We start from the raw sequence: 27,917 nt of genomic DNA on the forward strand, positions 1-27,917 counted from the left end.
CTTTTCTTACCTACAACCTAACTCTGTGCAACCTCATTCATTACCAAGAGCTCTCCACTCAGACTTGCAACAAAGCACTGCAAGCACACATTTGAAATTCGATCTCCATCTCCAGTCCTCCCTCCGCTCCCCAACCTGCCCTCACCCTGCTTTCCAGACGTCAGTCAGTGCTGATCCACTGACAAGTAATTTTAGCTAGAATTCTTGGGGTCTTCAGGCCTCTAAGCCTTTGCACCACTCTTTCCTGCCTTGAAACTCTCACTGTTTTGGCTGCCTGCTTAATTTCTACTTATTCCACTTCAGGGAATGAGTTAGCTCATGCCACCATCTCTAGGAAGCTATCCTAAGCTGAACAAAGAAAAAACAAGTAAAAAAAATCACCAAACTGTAGGTGTCCTCCCTTTCTGCTCCAATAACTCACTTTCCACTAAAATTATGCATTTATTCTCTTTCCACTAGACTGTGAGCAACCTGAGTAGAGGAAGTACCCTGATTTCCTTTAATCCTCACACCAAATCTTCACCGAACCTATTCTCCCACTTGTGAAACAGCTCTAAACAGATCCCACTCTCTCCATTCACACTGCCCTCACCTTGATCCAGGCCTTCATCATCTTTAACTTAAATCATTTCAAGGGTGGCCTGTTTTCTCAGACTCTAGTCCTGTCTCTTGGTCACCAAACACAACTCCATTCGCTACACTTCCTAAAATATAAAATCCTGTATTACTCATCCATTTTAAATTCATCAACGGTCTCCCCCCATTCACTCTGTTTTCAATCTGAAAACTCTTTCAAAACAATTGAAAAACCAATTTCAAAACTGAAAACAGCAGACTTCCTGGCACGCTGTATGACAGCTGTCCACTACCTGGGTCTGCATACCTCTCTAGTTTCACTTTATGCACAGCCCAATCAGCACCGCTACCTCACCCACACTGAAATCCTGAGGCTCCTTATCTTAAAATGAAAACAAAGCCTGTGAAGGAAGCTTAAGACACATCTTAACTGCAGGTAAGTTAAAGATCTAACTATAACGGGGGAAAGAAAAAATAAAATTTCTAAGAGATTATATGGGAGAATATCTATATGACCCTGAGGTAGGAAAAGGTTTCTTTAAAAATACGTTAATCATAAAGAAAACCACTGACAAACTGAACTCATCAAAAGACACCATTAAGAGAATAAAAACGTAAATCACAGGATGGAAAAAGATATTTGCAATACATATAACAACAGCTTGTATACAAAATATACAATGAATGCTTTCAAATGAACAAGCAAAAGATTGGCAGCCTAAAAAAAAAGGCAAGAGACCTGAGCAGGTAATTCACAAAGGTGAATATCTAAATGCTAATCCACCCATGAAAAGAGGCTCACTCTCACTAGTCAACATGGCAGTGTAAATTAAAACCACAATGAAATACCAGTATTCATCCACCAAATGGCTAAAAGGAAAAGGGCTAACCACACAAAATGCTGGTCAAGGTATGGAGCAACTGGAACTCTCATACTGCTGGAGCGAATGTAAACTGGTACAACCACTCTGGAAAACTTCCTGGCAGTAGCTATTGAAGGTGAATAAAAACATACTCAACAACACTGTTCCTAGGTATATACCAAACAGACATGCATGTACATGTGTACCAAAGATACATATAGGAATATTCATAGCAGCATAACAGGTAATAACCAAAAACTGGAAACAACCCAATTATCTATCAATAGTAGAATGGATAAATTGTAGTTTATTCATAAATGTCATACATAGACAGAGCAATGAACATGAATGAGCTGTAGCTACACACATTAACTTGAATCAATCTTGCATTACTTTGAGTGGAAAGAGTCAGATACACAAAGAATAGATACAGAATTCCATCAACGAAGTTGAAGCACAGAGAAAACTAACAGAGGGTGTTAAAACTAAGGAGTGGTTACCCACCTTTGAGGAGGGAAGAATGGCTGGAAGGGAGTGTGAGGGCATTTCTTGGGCCTAGTAATGTTCTATTTCTTGATCTGGGTGGTGGTTATATGGGTATGTTTTCTTTTTGGTATTTATTGACTTTATGGTTTGTACACTTTTCTGTACACATTATATTTCAACATGAAAGTTTAAAAAAGAAAAATAAATGAAATAAATTCCCAACAGCTTCCTATAAACGACAGCAGGCCTCTCTGGCTTTGTGACAATGGCTGCTCCCTTTCATCTCCCTGAAGCTCTAATATGTTGGGTGTGCACAGTGAGACAGCCCTAAGAAAAGTGAAAAAGCAGATGATTCTATTGCTGGCTAAATTCCCCTCCCTTCTAGGAATTTCAGCAAAGCATACAGTTGGTACTGAGAAAACATTTAACGAGCATTTTTGGTCATAGAGTTTTAACACCAAAAGGTACCTTAAGAGATCACGTAATCCAACTGGCTGTTCTTACAAATGAGTAAACTAAGGCCCAGAGAGATGAGGTGATTTGCCAGGGCCACAGAATAATATTTTGTGATACTAAATCTATTATTCTTTCTACTGTATGCCAATTCCTCCAAAACTACATGTAAACAAGTAGGGAAGTATTTCTCTTATGATAAAAAAAGAAAAAGAAAAGCTAGTCAAGATAGCACAAACACTAACTGTAAGATGACTGCAGTGCAGATTAAAATTTCTCCTTACACGTGCCCACTCCTCACTACAATGTTCACTGTACAGTATATGCTCAATAAACATTATCAAGAGGAAAAAATACTGTGTTAGTAAGCCAACCAATGCAATAAAATGTAGAAAAAGTTTAACTTGTAAGAACTAGGAAGTCATCTTTCATACTAACCAGTATTGTAAAGAGTATTGTGTTGTAAAACTAATACACCACCTCCATCAGTGCTTTCCACTACATACTAAGATATCAGTTTAAAACTGGAGAACACTTAGAGAGAAGCAAAGGAAGTGATTAAAGGCTTCACAAAAACTGTCACCAAGAAAATGCTAAGAGATTTGAATTAGGTCAAGAAAAGAAGACCAAAATTGAGTCTCCAGATATATTAAGTAGTTTGGAAAGCTGATTTTCCAAGATCAATACATAAATTCACAATAAAAACCCTTATGGTCTTCTAAAAGGAAAACAAGTGCTATAATTAACATACCTCAGTCCCTGGCTTTCTGCACTGAGGAGAGCAAGAAGTGCCCAAGCTAGCACCTGGCTGTCATCTCCACTATGAAATTTACTGTAATGCTTAATGTTCTGCAGCAGAAGCTGGTCAAGGCATTCCAGGGCCTTTTCCTGCACAGTGCTCTCACAATCCATCACAACTGGGATGATCCCCATCAGCCAGGCTTTCTGTATCTGGACACATCTAGGCTGCGCCTTAGGAGTTAAAAATTATGAAGTCATAAAGGAGTCTAGCACTATAAGAAGTTTAAATACAAATAAGTGAACTTGTGATCAATGTTTTGAGACATGTTAAAAACAGTCACACACACACAATCACAAATAAACCATAAAACTGAAAAAAACACAAACATTTGAAATATGCGTGTAAATCAGTGTATACTGAAATTTTAAACTTATAAAATCATTATTTTATCATTAGTAGTAACTCAGCACTTTTTGTAACTGAAGATCAAGAGCAAACAAGAAATATTTATCCCAAGGAGCAATTAGAATAGATGCTGATGGAGAAGGTAAAAATACACATTGCTTAATGCCTTTTATCATGAACTAAAGAAATAAACACACTTTTAAAATTCTTCAAAAGCTAATTATTTGGCAGAAGTAAATTACATATAGGACTTGTAGATCTGCTCTTTTGGCATATCATCTAATATGTCCTAACTCACAAAAATTAATCTAGGCCTCTGGCCTAACCAAATTAATTTTAAAATTCATATTTCTATGTGAGATTTAAGTGAAGTCAAGAAAAGCCTACCCATCATCATTCTCTAGCATTAGTTAATAATTATATTTAATATGAAACGTAATCTACCATATGTAATTGAAAGACACTTCTTCTTTTCTCTTACACTGTATACTCCTACAGCAGACTTGGGAGAGTTTCTAAAAGTCAATTTAATATTTAGCAACAGGTGATTACTATGGTGAATTATTTTTGATGTAAAATACCATATTATATACACAATGCCTTGCCTCTCACCATAAGAAGTTCAGTAAGAGACTGTAATGCCTGCTTCCGGACAGATACTGCAGGGTCACGACACTGCTCCTGCAGAATTAACAGCTCTTCTTTCATACTGGAGACGTCGCAGTGTTTCAAAACACTCACTAATACCTAGAAGGTGCATATGCAACATGAAGTGATGATTTACGCAGAGTGAAAAGACAAACTGCAGGCGAAAACCCTTCCTTAAGTTTGTGGTTCTTAACATTTTTAGGTCACAGATTTATCCCTCCTCTCAGTAACATCCCACCTGCTAGAATCTCATGAAAGCTAAGGCCTCCCTCCCTAAAGAAAATTTGACATAAATTTTATATAAACGAGCATTTCTGCAAACAATTTCAGGGGTGTCACGAATCCTATCAAAATCCACCTATAGTCTCCAGGTTAAGAACCCCTATTCTAAAAAAAGAAATTAAAGATATAAATTGGTGATTCTTAAAAGCCAGCAACCCAGGAGGAAATCTTAAAAACAGATAATCCTTTGGTTCATTCATGTATTTTATATATAACAGGGTCAAGGTCAACTAATGTTAAGTGAAAAACAGGTTAAGTAAGGAATATGGCCAGAGCATTTTAAAAATATTCTCTTGAATTTCCAAGTTTCTGGTGCTTAAAAAGACAGGACATTAAATAACGTCTAGAAAAAACTCAAACCTGGAGCGCAGACTTCCTAACGTTGGTCTTCTCATCCCGGATCCTCTTTCTCAGCATTTGCATGATACATCTTTCTGTGGAGGAGACCTCAGAGTCACTGGAGTCTGAGAAGGACTACAAAGTATCTAAAACCCCCCACACAGTACTGAGAAGGACTACATAGTACCTAACACCCCACATGGAAAGACTACATAGTACCTAACACCCCACATGGAAAGACTACATAGTACCTAACACCCCACACGGAAAGACTACATAGTACCTAACACCCCACACGGAAAGACTACATAGTATCTAACAACCCACACGGAAAGACTACATAGTATCTAACACCCTACACCTGCAGAGAAAGCACCATAAAGACTAACTAGCTTGTTTTAAATCCCAAGAATTCAGAGTAAGAAATGATGTAGAAAAAAATTCAAATAATTAGCTATTCACAGTAATACAAAGGGCAGAGTGGTTTAATTTTAAAAGGGCACCAATTCTGGAATATTAAAAATTCAGTTTTAAGTCCTGGCTCCTACATCTAAAATTTTGAAGGAATTACTTAGCTCTTCTATTTTGTTTAGCTACAAACAGGAATATCTAAATCATAAGATCTTTTAAAGACTAAGTAAGATAACATATAATAGCTTTAAAACTTTTCAATCACATGCCCCTTTACACTATTAAAAATTACTGAAGACTCCTAAAAGCTTTTTTTAATGTGGATTATATCTTTTAATCTGAACTAGAAACTTAAACTGAGAATTGTAAAAGATTTAATAATTCATTTTAAAATCACAAGACATGTCATTATAAATAGCATAGTTTTAATGAAAAATAACTATATTTCCAAAACAAGAAAAATACAGTGAAAAGAATGGCATTGTTTTACATTTTTGGAAAACTCTTTAATGCCTGACTTAATAAAATACAGTTGGATTCTCATCTCTGCTTCTGCTTGCAATCTGTCACAGTTTCATGTCATGGGACCTCTGGAAAACTCCAATTGACACTATGACAAAATCAGAGTGCAGAAGGTAAGTGATGTCTTGATATTATTACGAAAACAATATTAACTTCAAGGACCCATTGAGGGAGGCTTAGAGACCCCAAACTACACATTGAGAATTGCTGATGTGTAAGAAAGTACAACTAGAAAAATGAAATAGAGAATGCAAAACAATAGAAAAATCAATTAAACCAAAAGTAGGTTCCTTGAAAAAGATCAACAGAATTAACAAACTTGTAGCTAGACTGACTAAGAAAATAAGAGAAGATTCTAATGGATAAAATCAGGAATGAAAGACGGAACATTACTACTGACCTTACAGAAATAGGAAGGATTGCAAAGGAATACTATAAATAATTTTATGTTAAGAAATTAAGTAAGCTAGATGAAATGGACACATTTCTACAAAGATACAAACTACAGAATCTGACTCAAAAAGAAATAGAAAGTCTGAATACACTTATAACAAGTAAAGAGATTGAATTAGTAATCAAAAAACTTCCTACACATGCACAAAAGCCCAGGACCAGATAACTTTACTGGAGAATTCTACCAAATGTTAAAACAAAAATTAACACCAATTCTTCATAAACCCTTTCAAGAACAGAAAATATTTTGTACCTTATTCCATTAAGCCAGTATTACCCTGAGAGCCAAACCAGACAAAAAACATCTCAAGAAAACAGACCAAAATCCCTTGTGAATATAGATGTAAAGTCCTCAACAAAATATTAGCAAAATCAAATCTAGCAAGATACAAAAATGATTATACACCATGCTTTGGATTTATCCCAGGAATGAAATGTTGGTTCAACATATGAAAATCAACCAATGTAATACACCATAGAAATAGAATAAAGGACAAAGACCACATGATTATTTCCAGCTGCACAAAAAGCATTCACAAAAGCCAACACCCTTTCATGATAAAAACACTCAGCAAACTCAGAAGAGAAGGACACTTCCTCATTCTGATACAGCCCATCTTGAAAAAACTCACAGCTAACATCACAATGGTGACGGACCAAATTTTCCCTCAAAGCATAGAAGGACAAGGATATCTGCTCTCCTTACTTCTTTTCAACACTGTACTAGAGGTGTCAGCAGGGAAAATAGGCAAGAAAAAGAAATAAAACGCATCCAGATCGGAAAGGGAATAAAACTCTCTCTATTCACAGATGGCATGACCTAATATGTAGAAAATCCTAAGGAATCCACGGAAAAACTTTTACAGCTAGTAACAAATTTAGCAAGGTTGCATGATATAAGATCGATCATCAAAATTCAATTGTAAAAACTAGCAATAAACAATTTGAAAATGAAGAAACTAATTTGATTTACAATAGCATCAAAAAGAAAAGAATACTTACGAATAAGTTTAAAGAGCAAGAGTTGTACACTGAAAACTACAAAACAGCATTGAAACAAATTAAAGAAGACTAAATACATACAAAGGCATCCTGTGTTCACGGATTGGAGGGTTTAACATTAAGATGGCAGCAGTCCCCAAGTTATCTACAAATCAATCCCTGTCAAAAGCCAAACTGTTTTTTTCACAGAAATTGACAGCCAATCCTAAAATTCATATGGAAATGTGAGAGACACAGAATAGCCAAACCAATCTTGAAAAACAAGAAGGATGCAGAACCCATACTTGGGGATTTCAAAATTACTATAAAGCAACAGTAGTCAACATAGTGTGGTATCGGCATAAAGGTAGACAACAGAATATCAATGGAATAGAACTGAGAGTACAGAAATAAGCCCATATATCTACGGTCAATTAGTTGATTTTTGACAAGGGTGCCTAGAGCATTCAAAAGCAAAAAAGAGTCTTTTAAACAAATGGTGCTAAGTCCACTGGACATTCATATGCAAAGTTGGACCCCTATATCATACCCTATGCAAAAACTAACTCAAAACTGATCATAGAACAAAATGTAAGAGCTGAAAAAGAAAACGTGCGAGTAAATCTTTGTGACCCTGGAGTAGGCAATGGTTTTTAAGCTATAACACCAAAAGCACAAGCAAAAAAAGGAAAAGTGGATAGCTGCACTTCATCCAAGGTAAAATGTTTTATGCTTCAAAGAACACCATCAAGACAGTGAAAAGACAATCCACAGAATGGGAAAAAGGTATTTGCAAATCATGTATCCTATAAGGAACTTGGATCCAGAATATACAACGAAATCTTCCAACTCAAAAACAAAAAGACAAATAACTCATTTAAAAAAATGGCAAAGGAAGAGGGTTCAAGATGGCTAAGTAGGAAGATCCTGCACTCACCTCGTCCCAGGAAAACAGAGAATCTACAGCTACATATAGAACAGTTTCCTCTGAAGGAGACTGGAAAACTAGCTGAGCAACTCCTTCACAGCAGCAAACAGAAAAAGGACACAAGGAGGCAGGTAGGAGGGGCTGAGACAGTCTCGCATAAACCTCACCTCTGGTGCAGAGATGCACAAATCAGGAGGGTACTTACAAACTCAGAGCTTCTCCATGAGGAGCGGAGGGTTCAGAACCCACGTCAGCCTCCCCAAATTTTAAGACCTGCACCTGAGAGAGGAGACCCCAAAAGCATCTGGCTTTGAAAACCAATGGGGCTCCTGTCCACGAGCCCCAAAAGGCTGTAGCTAAGTGAGAAACAAAGAGCTCTTACAGGGCTCTGCACACTCGCCCACCCCAGGGCCCAGCATAGCAACAGCTGTTTGAAAAGCACCCAGACCTTCTGTGAAAGAGATTCACCTGCTAGTCTTAAAGAGTCAGCTGGAGGGGCAGAGGCCTGTTAGCATACGCTCTGGGGAAGGAGGAACTGGTGGGCATCATTTTCATGCTCTCTTCGTCTTGCTAAAGTTAGCAGGTGCCATTTATTTTTCTTTTATTCCCCTCAGCAGGTACTATCTTCACGCTCTCCATCTGCCATGCTCCACAGCACCAAAATCTCCCAGAGGAGAGCTTTTACTCATGTCTGGTGCCCTGGTTTTAAGTTTGATGTCCCGCTTTTTGTGGCTGCAGCCCAAGAGAAGCCCCTTGGATCACCCGGCCCTGGAGGCCAGGGCACTGTGTTCCTGGGTCCTACAGGATTGTAACAATTGGAGAGACAGTCCTGGGCAGACTCTCACCCCCAGGATGCTGCACAGACAGCAGAATGAAACACCCCCCAGGCTTCTGAGGAAGAGACCGATTTGCTTGTCCAGGAGCTTTGGCCTGAGGGGCAGGTTTCTGGTCTGGCACAATGAAGAGGCTACAGAGATGCTCTCAGGGAGTGGAGGCTAGTGGAAGCAGTCTTTGCATTCTCCCTCTGCCTTGCTCCAGCTCACCAGTATCTCTCAGAAAGGAGCTTATATCCGTCTGGCACCCCGATTTTTGCAGCTGCTGCCAGGGGATGCCTCTACACTACCTAGCTCTGGCGGCTTATGCTTGCAGAAGCCAGGTAAGTGTAACCAATGGAGAAAGTTCTCAAACAGTTATCTCCCTCAGGGCACAGGAAGAGACAACAGACCCAGAAGCTCTTAATCTTCTCTGAAAGAGGCCTGTGAGATTATCGTCATAGCTGTAGCCTGAGGGGCAGGCCTCTAATTAAATGCACATCTAAGGGCTAACCATAAACCCTTCCAGAGACCTCAGAGGGTGGGCACTATCTTCATATTCTCCCTCTGCCACCCTCCAGAGCACCAGCATTTCTTGGAGGGGTGCTCTTACACATGTCCAGCGCTCTACATTTTTATGTTTGGTGCCCTGGTTTTTGCAGCTGCTGCCCAGAGGATGCCCCTGATCACCTGGCTCTGGTGGCCAGGAGGGCTTGCGTTCCTGGGTACCAAAGGACTGTAGCAACCAGAGAGTTCTTGGCAGGGGACCACCCTCAAGGCAGTGCACTGACAGCAGACTGAAACATACGGCAGTCTTGCTGAGACAGAGGCCTATCTGCTGGTCCTGGAGCTCCAGCCTGGGGCAGGCTTCAGGTCTGGTACACACCTAGAGGCCTGTGGAGGTGCTCTTGGCGATCGTAAGCTGGAGTTACTGTGTTTGTGCTCTCCCACAACCTCACTACAGCTTGCTGGTATCTCCCAGAAAGAAGCTTATATACTCATCTGGAGCCCCAATTTGTGTGCCTGCCATCCAGGGAACACCTCCAGATCACCTAGTCTGGTGGCCAGCAGGGCTTACACTTGCAGCCCACAGGACTGTATACATTTGCATACTTTAAAAGCTGCTGCCTGATGATCTGGTTTCCAATCAGCCTGAAGCTTGGTGCTGACTGAGATCCTCCCCTAACAGGTCTAGACACACCCTCAACTACTGGGAGCTACCAAAAATAAAGTAGGCTGCTTGGACAATCACCAAGGTCTGAGAGACAATAAGAGCTAGGGCAGGGTTGAATGATAAGGATCATCTCCAACAGGTAGCCACTCCTTCAAGACCAGGAGAGATGGCTATTTCACCTAACACAGAGAAACCAACACAGAGTGTGAAGCAAAATGAGGAAACAGAGGAATACGTTTCAAACAAAAGAACAAGATAAAATCTCAGAAAAAAATCTTAATGAAACAGAGGTAAGCAATTAACCTGATAAAGAGTTCAACTTATAATTAATGTTCACAATGATGCTCAGTGAACTCAGGATAAGAATGGATGAACACAGTGAGAACTTCAATAAAGAGACAGGAAATAGAAGAAAGTAGCAAACAGAAGTCAGAGGGCTGAAAAATACAATAAGTGAACTGAAGAATACACTAGAGGGGTTCAACAGCAGACTAGATGAAGCGGAAGAAAAGATCAATGAATTCAAAGACAGGGCAGTGGAACTCACCCAATCAGAGCTGCAAAAAAAAAAAAAAAAAAGAATTTTAAAAAAGTGAGGACAGCTTAAGGTACTTATGTGACAACATCAAACAGGCTGATATTCACATTATAGGGGTGCAAGAAGCAGAAGATAGAGAGAAAGGGGCAGAAAACTTATTTGAAGAAACAATGGCTGAAAACGTCCCTAATGTGGGGAAAGAAACAGAGATCCAAATCCAGGAAGCCAGAACTCCAAAAAAGACGAATCCAAAAAGACCCACACAGGACACATTATAATTGAATGTCAAAAGTTAAAGACAAAGAGAGAATCTTAAAAGCAGCAAGAAAAAATAACTTGATACGTACAAAGGGACCCCATAAGACTACCAGTAATTTTTCAGCAGAAACTTTTCAGGCCAGAAAGGAGTGGCATGACAAATTCAAAGTGCTAAAAGAAGAAACTTCCCATCAAGAATACTCTACCTGGCAAAGCTATCATTCAGAATTGAAGGAGAGATGAAGAGTTTTCCAGACAAGCAAAAGCTAAAGGTGTTCATCACCACTAGATCAGCCTTACAAGGAATGCTAAAGGGACTTCTTCAAGCTGAAGAGAAGGGTGCTAATCAGTAACAAGAAAACATATGAAAGTAGAAATCTCTGTGGTGAAGGTAAATATACAGTAAAGGTAGTGGATTAATCACTTACAAAGCTGGTATGAAGGTTAAAAACAAAAGTAGTAAAAATCACTCTAACTACAATAATTATTTAAGGGATACACATGATAATAAGAGGCAAAATGTGACATAAAAACCTAAAAGGTGAGGAAGAGAGAGAAAAAATGTAGAGCTTTAGAATGCATTCAACTTAAGCTGTTATCAACTTAAAACAGATTATTATACATATAAGCAGGGTTACGTAAGCCTCATGGTAACCACAAAGCAAAAACTTATAGTATGTATACAAAAGATAAAGAGAGAGAAATCTAAGCATACCACTACAGAAAATCATCAAATCACAAAGAAAGAGAAAAAAAGAAGAAAGGAACAGAAGAACTACAAAACAGTCAGAAAACAATTAACAAAATGGCAATAAGTAGATACCTATCAATAATTACTTTAAACGTAAATGGACTAAATTCTCCAATCAAAAGACATAGGGTGGCTGAACGTTTAAAAAAACAAGACTTATCTATACGCTGCCTACAAAAGACTCACTTCAGATGTAAGGACACACACAGACTGAAACTGAAGGGATGGACAAAGACGTTCCACACAAACAGAAACCAAAGAAAGCTTGGGTAGCTATAGTTATATTAGACAAACTATACTTTAAAACAGACCATAATAAAAGACAAAGAAGGGCATTACATAATGATACAGGGAATAATCCAACAAGAGGATATAACGTTTGTAAATCTGTGCACCCAACATAGGAGTATCTAAATATATAAAGCAAATATTAACAGACCTAAAGAGAGAAATAGACAGTAATACAGTAAGAGTAGGGGACTTTAATACCCCACTGACATCAATAGATAGATCATCCAGACAGAAAATCGGTAAGAAAGCATCAGCCTTAAATGACACATTAGATCTGATGAACTTAACAGATATAGAAAGAACATTCTATCCAAAAGTGGCAGAATATGAATTCTTCTCAAGCACATACGGAACATTCTCCAAGACAGATTATATGTCAGGCCACAAAACAAGCCTTAAATTTAAGAAAACTGAAATCCTATCAAACATCTTTTCCAATCACAATGATATGAAACTAGAAACAACCACAAGAAGAAAACTGGAACATTCATAGATATGTAGAGATTAAACAACATGCTACTGAACAACCAATGGATCAATGAAGAAATTAAAAGAGAAATAAAAAAATACCTTGAGACAAATGAAAATGGAAATACAACATACCACAATTTATGGGATGCAGTAAAAACAGTTCTAAAAGGGAATTTCCTAGTAATAAATGTCTACCTCAAGAAACAAGAAAAATGTCAAATAAATAACCTAACTTTATAGCTGAAGGAACTAGAAAAAGAATAAAGGAAGCCCAAAGTTAGTAGGAGAAAGGAAATAACAAAGATCAGAGCAGAAATAAATAGCAACTAAAAAACAATAAAGATCAGGGCCAGCCTGGTGGCACAGCAGTTAAGTTTACATGTTCTGCTTTGGCGGCCTGGGGTTCGCCAGTTCAGATCCTGGGTGCGGACATGGCACCACTTGGCAGGCCATGCTGTAGCAGGCGTCCCACATATAACGTAGAGGAAGATGGGCACAGATGTTAGCTCAGGGCCAGTCTTCCTCAGCAAAAAGAGGAGGATTGGCAGCAGATGTAGATGAACAAATGATATACAAAGATCAAATCATTGTTGTACACCTGAAACTAATATGTTATATGTCAATTATACTCAATAAAAAAATAAGCTGATGGCAGTAAACCACATAAAAGACTACTGCAATTGTGCCTATATGAGAAAATAACAGTGGGCATGGAAAAGAGAAGAGAGAAACGGGAGACATTGTTGAAACAGAATCAACGGGGCCTTGCAAGTGGTAAGTTAAGAAAAGTGAATGAAAGGGAGAAATGGGAAATGTGAAAAATGGCAAAGTGGTTAAATGGCATATAGAAACACAGCAGTTAAGAGACAAATGGTGGGATCAACTGATAAAAGCTTCCTTCGAGTCCTAATGAGTTTGATAGATTGCTAGAACACACAGGTGGAATTCTTTCAAATGTAATTAGAAATGTAGGTCTTAGGAGAGATGAGGACTAAAGATGCAGATGTGAGAGTCAGTGGTTGAATGAAGGATGGTTGAGGTTATGGGAATGGGAAACAACTACCTGGACTGAGTCAGGAAGACTGAGTTTTACACCTGGTTCTGCCAGCCATTAGCCAGGATCTGGGCAAGTCACCTCCCCTCTGGGCTCTGGGCCCCATCTTTACACATCTACAAATGGCCTTGTCTACTTTATAGTAAACTTATGGTAGCAATCACATAGCTTGGTGAATCTGAAAGTTCTTTATAAAACACAAAGGACAATATAAATATAATGCAGTTCAGAGATCCCAAAATATTAAATATTTGCCATCCACAAGATGCCTTATCAATTTAATATTTTCATTCAGAATTATATACAAATGAATATATGTTTTTACTTTCCACTCACATTTATGTAATTTGGAAGCATCATTAAATCAATACAAATTGATACTGTTTGGAAAAGTATCTGTGCAACAGTAAATCTGTAACTCACCACAAAGACTAGAGTCAACACAAACATTCAGTATTTTTCCAGATTAAATTTCTTTGCAATATTTTAGGGAATCTGTTTATATATATTGAGTTATTGCTCTGAATTTAATTTGAGTAACACATGCCAATATCTAGTCATATAAACCTGATTCTATGCTGATCTTTTAGGCTGAAATGATAAGAAGTAATTATCCTCATGGCTCTTTACATTTACCTCAGCACCTATCTCATAGTATTAAAATTTTATACATATAAATATACATACACATGTATCTGTCTCTCCCACTGCTTCTTAAGAGATAGAACTGATTTATTAAAGTCTGTATCTACAATGCCTAGCACAGATTAGGAGGGACCAGATAAATGTTTATAGAATAAATTAACTATTTACCTACCTATCTTTTTTTTTCTTGGTGAGGAAGATTTGCTCTGAGCTAACATCTGTTGCCAATCTTTCTCTGTTTTTGCTTGAGAAAGATTCTCCCTGAGCTAACATCTGTGCCAATTTTTCTCTATTTTGTATGTGGGTTGCTGCCACAGCAGCCCACATACAAGTGATGTATGTGATGTAGTGACGAGTGACGTAGGTCTGTGCCTGGGATCTGAACCTGCAAACCTGGGCCATCGAAGTAGAGCATGGCGGACTTAACCACTACACCATGGGGCCGGCCCTCTATCTACCTATCTTTTAAATCACTTCTCTAAACATTATTTCCATAAACTCTGACAACAGTCCTCTGTGAAAGACAGGGAAGGTGTTAGGATCAGAAAGTGACAATTAGGCAGTTTTATTGACCTCCACGTCTCAGGTCTTGCAGCTATTTAGTAACATGGCTGGTAAAACAACTCAGGATGCCTCTCAATTGTAATATATTTTCCACTATTCTATGCTATGTCATATTATATATGAAAAAGGAGCCTAGAGAAATAAAGCGACTTTCTCAAGATCATACAGAATAGAATAATAGAATCTTAGAGCAGGTCCAGGTCTGTCTACTACCTAGTCCAGGTTTGTTGTTCCCCTACTGAATCACACTGACACTTAAATCATCCCAGATTATTCTGGTTCAATGAGTCAACAGAAGAGATCTGGCATCACTTGTGTTCGGAATCCTGTGCTGGAGTCCAGGGGAGAGAGGACCCCATAACCATTCCATTCTATATATACGATCCATTAAAAAATGGTTCAGGGACTGGCCCAGTGGCACAATGGTTGGGTTCATGCACTCCACTTCAGTGGCCCAGGGTTTGCCAGTTCAGATCCTAGACGCGGACCTACGCACCGCTTGGCAAGCCATGCTGTGGCAGGCATTCCACATATAAAGTAGCATAAGATGGGCATGGATGTTAGTTCTGGGCCAATCTCCTTCAGCAAAAAGAGGAGGATTGGCAGTGGATGTCAGCTCAGGGCTAATCTTCCTCAAAAAAAACACTTCACACTGTTGGTGAAGAGAAATTAAACCCTGAATTGTCTTTTTCAATGGAAGCTTGACCTCCCAGTTCCCTACCATGTATTGAAAGCGGATTCCAGGATGGCTTAATCAGTCAAGATGACATAGAGAAAAAAGTTACAACGAATAAAAAACAGGAACAAGATTGAGTACCGCAGTATTCTTCATCCTTTCCCCTTTTTTGTGATGACTTTTCTCCAAACACTAATTTAATCTCTACTGCACTTTCCCTAGTAACTGGTCCTTTTTTGGTCAGCAATCCCAAGAGTTCACAACAACTGACTTTATAAAGAAATAAAACATTTGCTAATATTCTCTTAAGTGTTACAGAAATACTGGGGTTTAGTACATTGTAAGTGGAATGTAGATTATTCTTTATCTTAAAATAAAATATAGTGCAAGGACATCAATTAAAAATATAATAAAATAGAAATTACTCCACTTTTAAGAAAAAAAAAAAAAAAGATGCTTCAAGTCTTAAGGGTGAATTAATCAGAGAAAAAGGTTTTTAAACTCTACCTCCAGTTGTCTGAAATCCAATAGTTATTACTCATCTGATAGTGATAAAATCTGACATACCCCCAGATCCAACTGTTTCACCACTGTTGTCTATATTGATCACCCCTGAGCCTCTGGAAGGGTCAAGTGTCTGCTTCTGACAGGAAAAAGCTTAAAAATAATTAAAGAAAGAAAGGCTCAGTCATTAAGGGATAAATTTGTTGCACTTTATAATAATATAAGCATGGCATATTGCACATTTAAGTTACTACATTACTGAAATTAATTTCAATTTCTTTGATGAAGAAAAAAGTACAATATTAAAAAACATATAAATACGGACATAGAAAAACATTTCAAATATCCAGCAAGTCCTTTAAATAAAAAGACAATTATTCAATATTTGAAAATATATCGGTCCATTACCTGACGAATTTCTCAGTAAGGTACCAGGGTGGCTCTCAATTCCTGAAATTGTAGGACCTAAAAATAGCAGATAGATGAGAGGGACAAGAGTTATAGTATCATAAACCCTAAATAAATACAGAAGAATCAAAATCAAGATAATTAGGCCCAAAGACAAGGCAGATTCTAAACTGCTGACAACTGAAAATGTTCTCCTTGGGTATACATTTGGAAAAGAGATTAGGCCCAATACAGCCAATACCCAGCAATGCAAAGTAACAGGAGAGGCAGCCAACAATTTCACCTCTAAAACATGAATATGTGAAATACTTAAAATGGCCTTTAAAGTGGATCAGGCTTGTCTATTTAAAAAGTTATTCAACAATAAAATATACTGAAATAGGTTTATGAGGGTAAAAGTATATCATACCATATCTATTTTTGCCACAACAAAGAACGATTCACTTGCAGCCCAAGTTCTCGACAAGCACGAGACAAGTTCTGTCTTACAATGGTCAACACACTTACTGTTAATCAGAAGTTCCAGTATGCTGTCTGATGCAGTGGTAATAGACAACTCCAGGCAATGTACAAAACTGGACAACGCCTTGCTGCGGACAGTCGGTGCCTTGTCTAAACAGCGGTCAAACATAATTTCCTGGACCAAGAACTTATGCTTTAAGAACTTGTGCTGCTCCAAGGAGAGAGTGTTATCCACCTCTCTTTCAGGTAGTTCTAAGAGAGCTAAGGCAACATCAAGAGTGAAAACCCTGTGTGGGATCTGGTGAAGCAAAATCGTAAGAATCTCCATCAGATAGGAATAAAAACCACAGATTCCTATGTACTCAGACCTGGCTGTCATTACAAGGTTGCAGAGCCAGGAGCCAAGACTTTATGCAGATGTATCTCCTACCTTGGAACTTCGTGAATATCTGTAAAGCCAGGCAATGAATGTGGCATATTCTCCACAAGGAAGTTTGCTGAGCAGCTGGACCAGGGACTGGGCTGCGTAGGTCCGATACTCTGATTTATCCATCACCTGAAACACAGACACTGAGAAGCTGTCCAGCCAATGTCCACCTGGAGGACAACTGAAACCCACGTTGTGATACTAGTGGGAAGCAAGGGAATGTAACTCGTTTAGTGGATCTTTAAATACTACAGAAATGAATAACAAATTTTAAGTTTGAGACCCCTTTAAAAACTAACCTGTAAGAAATCTATAAGCTCTCTCCTCAGAAGTACAAATTTAGCATATCATCTCAAAGAGTTTGTGAACCCCTTAGGTTCAAGTTAAGAATCATTCATCCAAATTGTTATAAAAATTTAAGAGATAATCATGGAAATTTGAACACTGACTGGATATTTGATGATATTAAGGAATTACTGTGTAGTTTTTTAGATGTGTTAGCATTTTGTTGTTATGCTTTTAAAGAGTTCTTATCCTTTAGAGATACACAGGAAATATTTATGTATGAAAGGATATGATGAAATTTGCTTCAAAAAAAAATTCAGTGTTGCATATGTGTTGGGGCAGTTACAGCTTACAGGGTATAAATGACACAAAACTGTTGAAGATAGGTGCTCATTGCCCTATTCTATTTCTTTGTATGCTTGAAATTTCCCAAAATAAAAAGGATTTTTTTCCCCCAAAAGAACACTCTGTTTAGGGGAACATCTAGTGAATATACTACATAAAACTACTCCTAGTAATGATACAGACTCATTCCCAAGAACAAATACACACACAAACACATTTACTTCCACATATATTATATACTTTTATTGTCATTATTAGAGCAAATGGTACCTTGGCACAGATGTGCTGGAGTAAGATACGAAGGACTGGAAATATACTTTCCTTTAGTTCATCCACAAGTGAACTGTTTTAAAAAAAGAAACATATCCTCTGCTTACAATACACCTATAATTATAATAAAATAGTAATTTTTCTTGATTCTGTTCTCAAAAACCACTACTCCTACGTTTTAGAAATTCTAAATATTAAAAACAATCTAGCCCCACATTGCCAGCCTTGTTTCAGTGAATAAAGAGTAAAGACATAAAGTGTCACAGCAGAAAACCATCCACTACTTCCCGCTGTGGTTTCAGAGAGCTGTTGCCGAGGAGCCAGCTACAGTTGGGGAGGAGCAAAAATGTGATCTTCACATTACTCCTGACTACTTACTAACTTCACAGTAAGACTCTCAAATATATCCTTTTGGGATAAATAACAGACTAAGACACAGTACCACCGCGTGGTAGCTCAGCGAAATGCTACTACCTTGATGTACTTGGAACAGTACCTCTCCAAACTTTAACCCAAGAAGAAATTAATGTAATGCCCAGATTTGACCCATTTTTAGTTTTAAGTTTATTTGTACCATTATATAAATATTACTGCAATTGACAACACCATGAACTCTCATGGAAGAACCAAAGAAAGTGTTTCCACTTAGAACATCTTAGTTATATAATGTTTAAAAAAATCCTTAGCAAGAGACATTCGCTTAATGATCAGATGACAGCCTATACCTGGATTCTATCATCTACACCCCACATCTCCAACTACACTATACACTGTGTACACCTCCAGGTATGTACACATTCTCGTATACATACTTAACATTTCTCTCCACCACTACATTGAATGCCAAAAAGTCAATAAAAGAGGGAAAGAAAAGCCAATGACATAGCAAAGATGTCTTTCCCAATAAAGCTGAGACAAGGAACTTTTTAGGTGAAGCTAAGTGACTCATAGGGGAAAATCAGTCTATCATTTATTGCTAAAGAAGTAAAAATCAACAATTCTTTCTTTTAGCAATTATTTTCTGTAGGGGTAGGGAATAGAAAAGTGAGAAGAAACAAGGAAAAGGTGGCAAGGAACAAAAGGAAACAGACTCAGAGAAGAGAGCAAGAGAAAGAGAAAAGGAGGAGGCAGAGTCGTTAGAGTGGTAAACAATGAAGCAGACATCCACAAAACAGAGGAGGAGCCGTGGTCATCCCTCAGGGGCTGACCATTCGGTCTGGTGGGATTCAGCTGGAGGCTGATGCTGGCCCAAGAAGTGCAGATTCCTCACCCCTCGACAGCGCCCCAGGGCAGAGGCTACCCACGGTGACCCAGACCAGGAGAACCAGATGAGCTATGAGGTGCTTTATTTTGACTCCCAAAACCACAAACAGGCCAGAAATTTGTTAGTTTCCGTAGGTGTCAGAAATCTTGGTTAATACAGGACCCAGAAGAGTAAGGAGAATGATAGAGAGAGTAAACATCCAAGCTGTGTGTGCCTTACCTGATAAACTGGACTGCCTGGTTTCTACTGTTGACGACTGATGAAGTAATAGTGAGAGGGGCACGATGCGATCCTTCCCCTACTTCCAACATTAATATTACATTTAGCATTTGATGGAAAACACAACTGATAACCTAGAAGAGAAAAGAAAGTGCGGTTTAAGGCATGACAGAGAACACAAGGGCCTCGAAGATACCGACGCAGACCACAGTCCAGCATTGCAACCATCTGAAAATAAGTCAGGGTGACATGGTTTTTGGCTGAACACTAGAAATGCAGTTTTGGAAAATTACCAGGTATTCAATAAATACACAATGTAAACAGTGTGAAAGCACTGCTTATAGACAATGAAGGAATATCATCTAGTTTCTCTCCTCACTCTCTCATACTATAGCCCAGAAATTAGGACACAGAGAGAATTAATTGTCACTTACAAATGGCAAAGAATGCTAATGATAATCCCTTCCAGAAAAAGGCGAAGAAGAATGACACTTTACACTTGTATTTACCTGAAGTTTACAGAGCACCTTTCAATATATCATCTCATCTAATTTGCTCAACTAATTAATTCATTTATCCAGTAAATAAAATATTTACTGAAAACCAAATATATGGCAATATCGCACTAAGTACATTCATACATATTACTGATTTTACCAAATTTACTCTTAAACCTCACAACAACTCCAAGAAGTAAGCAAGGCTTTTCCATTTTATATATATTATTATTATCATTTCCACTTTATACATAATAAAAGATACTCCAAAGGTGAGTTGTCCAAAGTCAAGTAATTAAAGGTCTAGCTAAAGCCAATGTTGTTTAACATCACGTCAATACTTTCACAATTAAAAACATTATGTCTTTAGAGATACTGTGGATCTAAAAAGGGTAAATTTTCCCATCCATCTTTTATCTTTAAAAATGTTAAAAATGGCATGGAAATGAAAAGCATTACTGTGAATTCTATCACATTCATATTTCAAGCACATAGAAATGAACATGGTATAATAAATTGTAAAATATGGAATGTTTTCTAAACAAGAGGCATTGTGCTCAGCATCTGACAGGTACTCTTTCATTTAACACTGCTGACAAATCCACGAGGAAACTTTGTCTTTCATCCTTTTTGTCTAGATGGGAAAGCTGAGGCTTTCAAAAGGTTGAATCACTCACACAAGGATACACAGCTAGTAAGTGATGGAGCCAGAATTTGAGCCCAGATGTGCAGAACCCCAAGTACCTAAACCCTGTTCTTAATCACCATGGCACTACCCCTGGAAATTAAGTGTATCACAGCCACCAAAAGCCACATGACCTTGGCTGATCACATTTTTTGGAAAATCCTGTTTTATTAATGACATCTAAGTTTAGTAACACCACAACGCTTGGATAACTGTAACTCCAATGTTTAGAATAGTGATGCTATTGAGGTCGCTTGAGGGGCAAAATCCACATATGAATGCTAACCAGGAATGAGAACCAGTAATGTTTCTGTAGAATCATCAACTAAAATAATACAAACACTAATAGAAATACTGAAGCACACATGGATTGCCAAGGGAAACGAAAATTCTATGACTGTCTATTCCTCTTTTTAGAATAACTTAGTGAACACTTCTATAAAGGTAATACTCTGTTCAGTTGCTTCTCTGATCCTCCTACCTAATTCACACAGGAACCACTCTTTATGTTGGAAACCTAACAATAATTTGCTGTGGCCACCAAGTATTTGGATGCAAGTTTGGTTATGAAGAGTGGTCAACAATTAGAGATGGTGATGCTTTTTACTACACAAATGACATAAGGTCAGGAGAATGACCTAGCGAATTAAAATGGCATTACATCAAATGCTTCTAACATTTTTCTATTACATGATTTGCATGCTTTCTATTCAACCAGCAACTAAGTTAGATCTTTGTCTCCTTTACCTTATCTCCTTCTCCATGAATTGGGGAGCACAGCAAATACAATCCATGATAGGCCAGTTCTGGTATGTATTTTGCTTGGTTAAGGTTTCTAAAGAAGAAATGCAAAAGATTAGTTAATGGATATGATTTAACTTGGAATATTCCCTAACCCTAAAGCCATATTTAAGTGAAAAAATTCTACCTGTGTGTCAATTAGGATAAAATGGCATTTATACTTCTGCTGGAGCAAAATTTGTTATACACCATATTTAAATTTTAGCATTAGAAGATTCAGTGGCTCACCTGGCTTGTGTAACATGCAATTCACGAAGAACGGGTTCAAAATTAGTTAATGCAACAAAAACCTGGAAAACAGATACCAAGAAAAGGCCTGATTTTCCCTACTTATTAAGTATTAGCCATCATCTATGCCCTTTGAGGTTGCCTCAAGTTTCTCGGAATTTTCACTTACCTCTATACAATTCTGTACACACTGTGGCTTTTCTTTCAGTGAAAACTTGGGCAGAAGCCTTAAAAAATTCTTCAAAAGTTGAAAGATGGCATTTCGAATTTGACAAAGGTCCCGGGTAGAAAAACAAATATTGTCTTCATCTTCTTGTTCTTCCACAATTTCATCCATCTAGATTATGAAGAAATGTATAGGTGACTGTGTAATAATGCCCAACACTTTGTCCCATGGTTTTTAATTTACTCAAATCAGGTCCAGTGAAACTCCAGGTGGCTGCTCACTTGCTGAGGTGGCATGACTCTGACCAGGTCCCGTGACTGCTCCAGGCCTCCTCAGCCACAAGGGTAAATCTTTGTACTAGACGAGTGTTACAAGAGTATCTAGCTCTATATTTCTGTGTCAGCGAGAATTCTTGTGTTTCTTAGAAGTTTTCACATTAAGAACCTCTACCGTCCTACCTAGTCATACAAGAAATTGGAATTCATGTTATTCCATTATGCTCTTATGGACATGAGTCCTCAGGATACATCAACCACCCTCTCTCATGACAACATGATAATGTGGCAAATATACCTATTAGCATGTTGTCAACTACACCTGGGAACCAAAGGTGATGGAGAGGTTGGAAAGATGACAAAGGTCATCTTTCAGTGGGATATGGAGCCCAAGAGGCAAGTGAAAGTCATACTGGATAGCTGATGAGACGTTAGGACCTTTTGGTTACAATCATGATTCCTAAAATCATATTTTAATACAAAGTTAATTCTTAAATCAAAATCATGTGTTGGTACAGATATGTTTTATCATTCCACTTACTTCTTACCTCAATATCCTCTTTCCGGGGTGGCTTGCCTCTTTTTCTGTTCCCTCTTAGATTTGCCTGAGAGTTCTTAGGCTGTTCTTTCTTTCTTTTCCGATTCAAGTTAGACTCCTGAGGCCAGCTCTTCTTTAGAATCTGTATACACTTGTCAAACATCACTGGGTGGAATATTTGATTGGCTACACTGCCTATTCATAAAGAATAAAGAGCAGGTTAGATTTAATTGTCTTGAAATACGTCTGTAACATGAAAAATTAAAAAGCAAAAAGAGGCTTTTTATTAATTTTGAATAACAATGACTCTTTAGCAAAAAGTACCATTCAAATTCAGCCTTGGGAGGTGAGCAATACTGCTGATGAGAAATAAATAACATTTCTGTATCTGGCCATGAGGGAGTAACTGGTTTTATACCTGTCCTCCTGGTGCAAACAACTATAAAACTGGACAAAAATTTATAAAATAACCATTTTAGGACATGGAACAACAGGCAGCATAGAATTGCAATCCCTGAAAAAGGGGAAACAAATGAGGTAAACCCTAAAATTGCCCCAGTTTTGTGTTTTGAGGCAATTTCTGGGCAAGAACAGAAAAATGCTGAACTTGAGCACATGATGATAGTCTTACTAAGCGGAGGGTATGGAAATCAGGCCAGGAAGGTGGAGCTAGTTGGAATTTATGAAGCAGAGTACTTGAGAGAGGAAGCTACATAGAAATAGAGCTCTAGAGTCTGCATAGGGCTGAACATGAGCTGTGCACACACAGGGTAAAACTCCATGAAGGTGAGCAAGGAACACTTTCCAAGGAGCTAGAAGATGAACAGCTTTCAGAACTCACCAGGGCTGAGACCTATTTGAGTTTGACTAGCCAGCATGGAGGGACCTTGTTAAACACCTGGAATAGTCAGTACAAGGCCTCAGACAGAAACACACCTTCACAGCAGGCTAAACTAGCTCTAGTAAAAGCTACTGGATATCTGCCCTAACAAAGCTTTAAAACAAGCCTCTGAAACACTACTGAAAGGAAAACAACAAAACCAAGTCACTCAACAATCTAACATTCAAATGTCTAGCATCCAGTAAAAATGCGCTGGGCATGCTAAGAAGCAGGAAAATGCGCTGCAAGATGGGAAGAATAATCAGTCAATAGAAACAGTCTAAGAAATGACAGAGGTAATGGAACTAGCAGACAAGACTCTTAAAGGAAGTATTATAAATAAGCTCAAGAATTAAAACAGTAGTGGGGCCAGCCCCATGGCCGAGTGGTTAAGTTCACATGCTCTGCTTCGGTGGCCCAGGGTTTCGTTGGTTCGAATCCCGAGCGCAGACATGGCACTGCTCATCAAGCCATGCTGAGGCAGCATCCCACATAGCACAACCAGAAGGACGCACACCTAGAATATACAACTATGTACTGGGGGGATTTGGGGAGAAAAAGTAGGAAAAAAAAAAAGATTGGCAACAGTTGTTAGCTCAGGTGCCAATCTTTAAAAAAAAAGAATCAAACAGTAGCAACAAAGAGATGAAAAATATTTTTAAAGAATCAAATGGGACTTCTTCACATGAAAAAGAAAAATTCACTGGATGGGATTAATTAACAGCGGATTACACATTACAGAAACAAACGTAAAGGAACTTGAGGAAACAGAAGCACAGAACAAAAAAATTAATAAATACTCAATGACCTGTGAGAGAACATCAAGCAGTCTAACATATGAGTAATTGGAGTCACAGAAAAAAGGAAGGAAGAAAATATTTAAAGAAATAATAACTGAAAAATTTCCAAATTTGTTAAATACTATACATCCACAGACCCAAGAAACTCAATGAACCAAACCATGATAAATACAAAGAAAATCACACCAAAGTATAGATAATTTAATCAAACTGCTGAAACGAAGTAATAGAGAAAATCTTCAAAGTAGCCAGAAAAAAAAAGACAAAATATACAGAGGAACAATGATAAGAATCACGCAGACTTCTCATGAGAAAAGATGTAAGCCAGAAGATAATGAAATAACACCTTACCAGCACTGAAAGAAAAGAAAAAAACACCTGTCAACCTAGAATTCTTCAGCAAAAACATTTTTGAAGGTGAAATAAAGACATTTTCATACAATCAAAATCTAAGAGTTGATGGGCAACAGACCTGCACCACAAGAAAAGTTAAAGGAAGCTCTTCAGGCTCAAGGAATATTATACGAGACAAAATCTTTTAAATATAAAAAACATTCTTTTTGTTTTTTAAAAAATTCTTTAAAAGATAATTCAAAGAAAAATGTTAAGAATGAATTGCATGGTTTATGACGTGTACAAGTAAAATGTACAACTATAATAACACGAAGAACAGGAGGGGAGGAAGGAAAGTATATTGTTCTAAAGTTCTTACATTATCTATAAATTAGTAGAATATTATCAGAAGATAGACTGTTAAAAGTACTTATTGTATACCCAAAGCAAGCACTTAAAACACACACACACACACGTGCGAAGAAGTATAGTTAATAAGCCAAAAGAGGTGATAATAAAAGATACTAAAGAAACACTCAATCCAAAAAAAGGCAGGAAGAGGGGAAAATGGTACAAAAAACAGATGGGACAAATAGAAAATAAATAGCCAGATGGCAGGAACCCAACAAGATTGGTAATTATATTAAGCATAATCATCTAAACTGTCAACATTCTAATAAAAAGGCAAAGAAGAGTGGATAAAAAGCATGATCCAACGATAGGAAGTCTACAACACACCCTTTACATATAAACACACAGTGAAGTTAAAAATAAAAGCATGGGAAAAATGTACCAACCAAGCACAAATCATAAGATAACTAGAATGGCTATCTTAATATAAAAGCAGAATTCAGGACAAGAAATACAATCAGACACAGAAGGACATAGCATAATACCAAAAGGGTCAATTCAGGAGGAAGACATGCAGTCATAAGTATGTTTGTATCTAGCAGACTTTCAAAATACCTTAAGTTAGGACACACAGAACTGAAAGGAGAAATAGACAAACTGACAATTATACTTGGGAGATTTCAACACTCTTCTCTCAGCAATTGATAGAACAAATAAACGGAATATCATATAAGAGACTTGAAAAGCCTCAGCAATCTACATGACTTAATTGACATTCATGGAATACTATACCCACCAAAGGCAGAATACAGTCTGTTCAAGTACAAGGAGAAGATTCACCGAGTCTGACCTTATACTGGCCCACTTAAACAAAAACAAAAACTCAGTAATTAAAAAGTATTGTACTCATATAAAGTATGTGCTCTGATCTCAGCATAATTAAAATAGAAATCAATTACAATAAGATTTCAGGAAAGTCCTCAAATATTTGGAAATTAAACACACTCTTAAATAACTCAGAGGTATAAGAAGAAATCACAAGAAAAATTAGAAAATTGCTTTGGCCTGACTGATAATGAAAACAAATCATCAAAATTTGTGGAATGCAGACAGAGCAGTCCATAGAGGGAAATTCATAACATTACTTATATTAGAAACAAAGAACAGTATGTGAGAACAAAGATCTAAGCACCCACTTTAAGGAATTAGAATAAGAACAAATCAAGCCAAAGTACGAAGGAGGGCAGAAGAACCAAATCATTGGAATAAGAATTGGACAAGCAGTAGAGCATAATCAATAACATCAAAGTGGGCTCTTTGAAATGATCAACATAGTTAATAAACCTCTCTCTAGACTGATGAAGAAAAAATATATACATAAATTATCACTATCAGTCATGAGAGATTCTACAAACAAAGAACTTCTTTCAAAGAAAACTCCAAGCCCAGATGGCTTCACTAGGGAATTCTACCAAAAGTTTAAGGAAGAAAAACAGCCAGTTCTGCACAAACTTCCAAAATATAGAAGAGATGAGAATATTACCCAATTCATTCTGAGACTGGTTATCACCCTGAAATCCAAACCAGACAGAGACATCTCAAAAAAAGAGATTCCTTATGAATACGGATTCTAAAATCTTCAATAAAATATTAAATCTGCAACACATAAAAAGGATTATACACTATCACCAAGGTCATGCAAAACTGGTTTAACACATGAAAACAGGTGTAATACATTATATTATTAGAAAAAAGAACAAAAACCATATGATTACCCCATAGACGCAGAAAAGCAAATGACAAAATCCAATAACTTTATAACAAAACACTCAACAAACTAGGAATAACTTGATAAAGGCCATCCTCAAAATACCCACAGTGACCATCATACTTAAGGGTGAAAGACTGAAAGCTTTCCTCCTGAGATCAGGAACAAGACAAGATGCCCACCTCCCCACTTCTATTCAGCATTGTACTGGAGGTCCTAACTAGGGCAATTAGGCAAGAAAAAGAAATAACAGGCACCCAGACTGGAAAGGAAGAAGTAAAATTATGTCTATTCACAGATGACACGATCTCATATCATACTAACACCAATAAATGAGTTCAGCAAGGTTGCAGGGTACAAGACCAATACTCAAAAACTAATTGTACTTCTACACACTCCCAGTAAACAATCCAAAAATGAAATTAAGAAAACAATAGCTACCTGGAATAGCATAGAAAAGAATAAAGTACTTAGGAATAAATTCAACCAAGGAAGTGCAAGAGTTGCAGACTGAAAACTACAAAATTTCATTGAAACAAATTAAAGAAGATCTAAATAAATAGAAAGACAACCTGTGTTCATAGGTTGGAAGACTCAATGTTGTTAAGAAGGCAATACTCCCCAAATTGATCTACAGATTCAATGCAATCCCTGTCAAAACGCCAGCAGCCTTTTTTTTTCTTCAGAAATTGACATGTAAATCCTAAAATTTATATGGAAATGCAAAGGACTCACAATAACCAAAACAATCTTGAAAAAGAACGTACTGTGACTGCATATTAAGTATCAACATCATCCCAACCACAACCCAGAAACATTTCAAAACAGAAGGTAATTGGCAGGAAGATATGACTTGCTTGAAAGCTGCAGGTAGCCATACAGTTAACAATAGCCACATCTTCCCTCGGGCGTGACTCTCAACCTTAATTACAAGGAACTGTATCAAGCAAGTAAAGAGAAAAAGTAAAACTGGGTTTTTAAAACTGCCACTTTTCTGTAAGAGAGACCAGTTACAACTGAGATATTGCTTAGCAACTAAGTTCTTTAGGAATTTATTTCAAAAGTCATTATGGGAGCATTAACAATAA

The 27,917-nt window shown here is 37.6% G+C and overlaps 1 protein-coding gene across 7 annotated transcripts in view; it reads right to left on the minus strand.

Annotated features, from left to right (window-relative positions):
* NCAPD3 (non-SMC condensin II complex subunit D3) overlaps nt 1-27,917 on the minus strand; it is a 64,636-nt gene that overhangs the window by 30,220 nt on the left and 6,499 nt on the right. For all 7 annotated transcript variants that reach the window (XR_011440901.1, XR_002809173.2, XM_070273928.1 and 4 more), the window contains exons 4-16: nt 22,708-22,892; nt 21,888-22,055; nt 21,719-21,780; nt 21,437-21,524; nt 19,508-19,641; nt 18,025-18,097; nt 17,128-17,253; nt 16,743-16,995; nt 16,236-16,292; nt 15,891-15,980; nt 4,816-4,889; nt 4,138-4,272; nt 3,130-3,350 (exon numbers count right to left, since the gene is read on the minus strand). Coding sequence is in view for 5 of the 7 variants with exons in the window: in XM_070273928.1 (XP_070130029.1) it covers nt 3,130-3,350; nt 4,138-4,272; nt 4,816-4,889; nt 15,891-15,980; nt 16,236-16,292; nt 16,743-16,995; nt 17,128-17,253; nt 18,025-18,097; nt 19,508-19,641; nt 21,437-21,524; nt 21,719-21,780; nt 21,888-22,055; nt 22,708-22,892 (1,666 nt within the window). In the remaining 2 variants the exon portion in view is untranslated. The remainder of the gene's footprint in view (nt 1-3,129; nt 3,351-4,137; nt 4,273-4,815; nt 4,890-15,890; nt 15,981-16,235; nt 16,293-16,742; nt 16,996-17,127; nt 17,254-18,024; nt 18,098-19,507; nt 19,642-21,436; nt 21,525-21,718; nt 21,781-21,887; nt 22,056-22,707; nt 22,893-27,917) is intronic.

Source organism: Equus caballus, chromosome 7, assembly GCF_041296265.1.
Source record: "Equus caballus isolate H_3958 breed thoroughbred chromosome 7, TB-T2T, whole genome shotgun sequence".
In the NCBI taxonomy this organism is placed as follows: domain Eukaryota; kingdom Metazoa; phylum Chordata; class Mammalia; order Perissodactyla; family Equidae; genus Equus; species Equus caballus.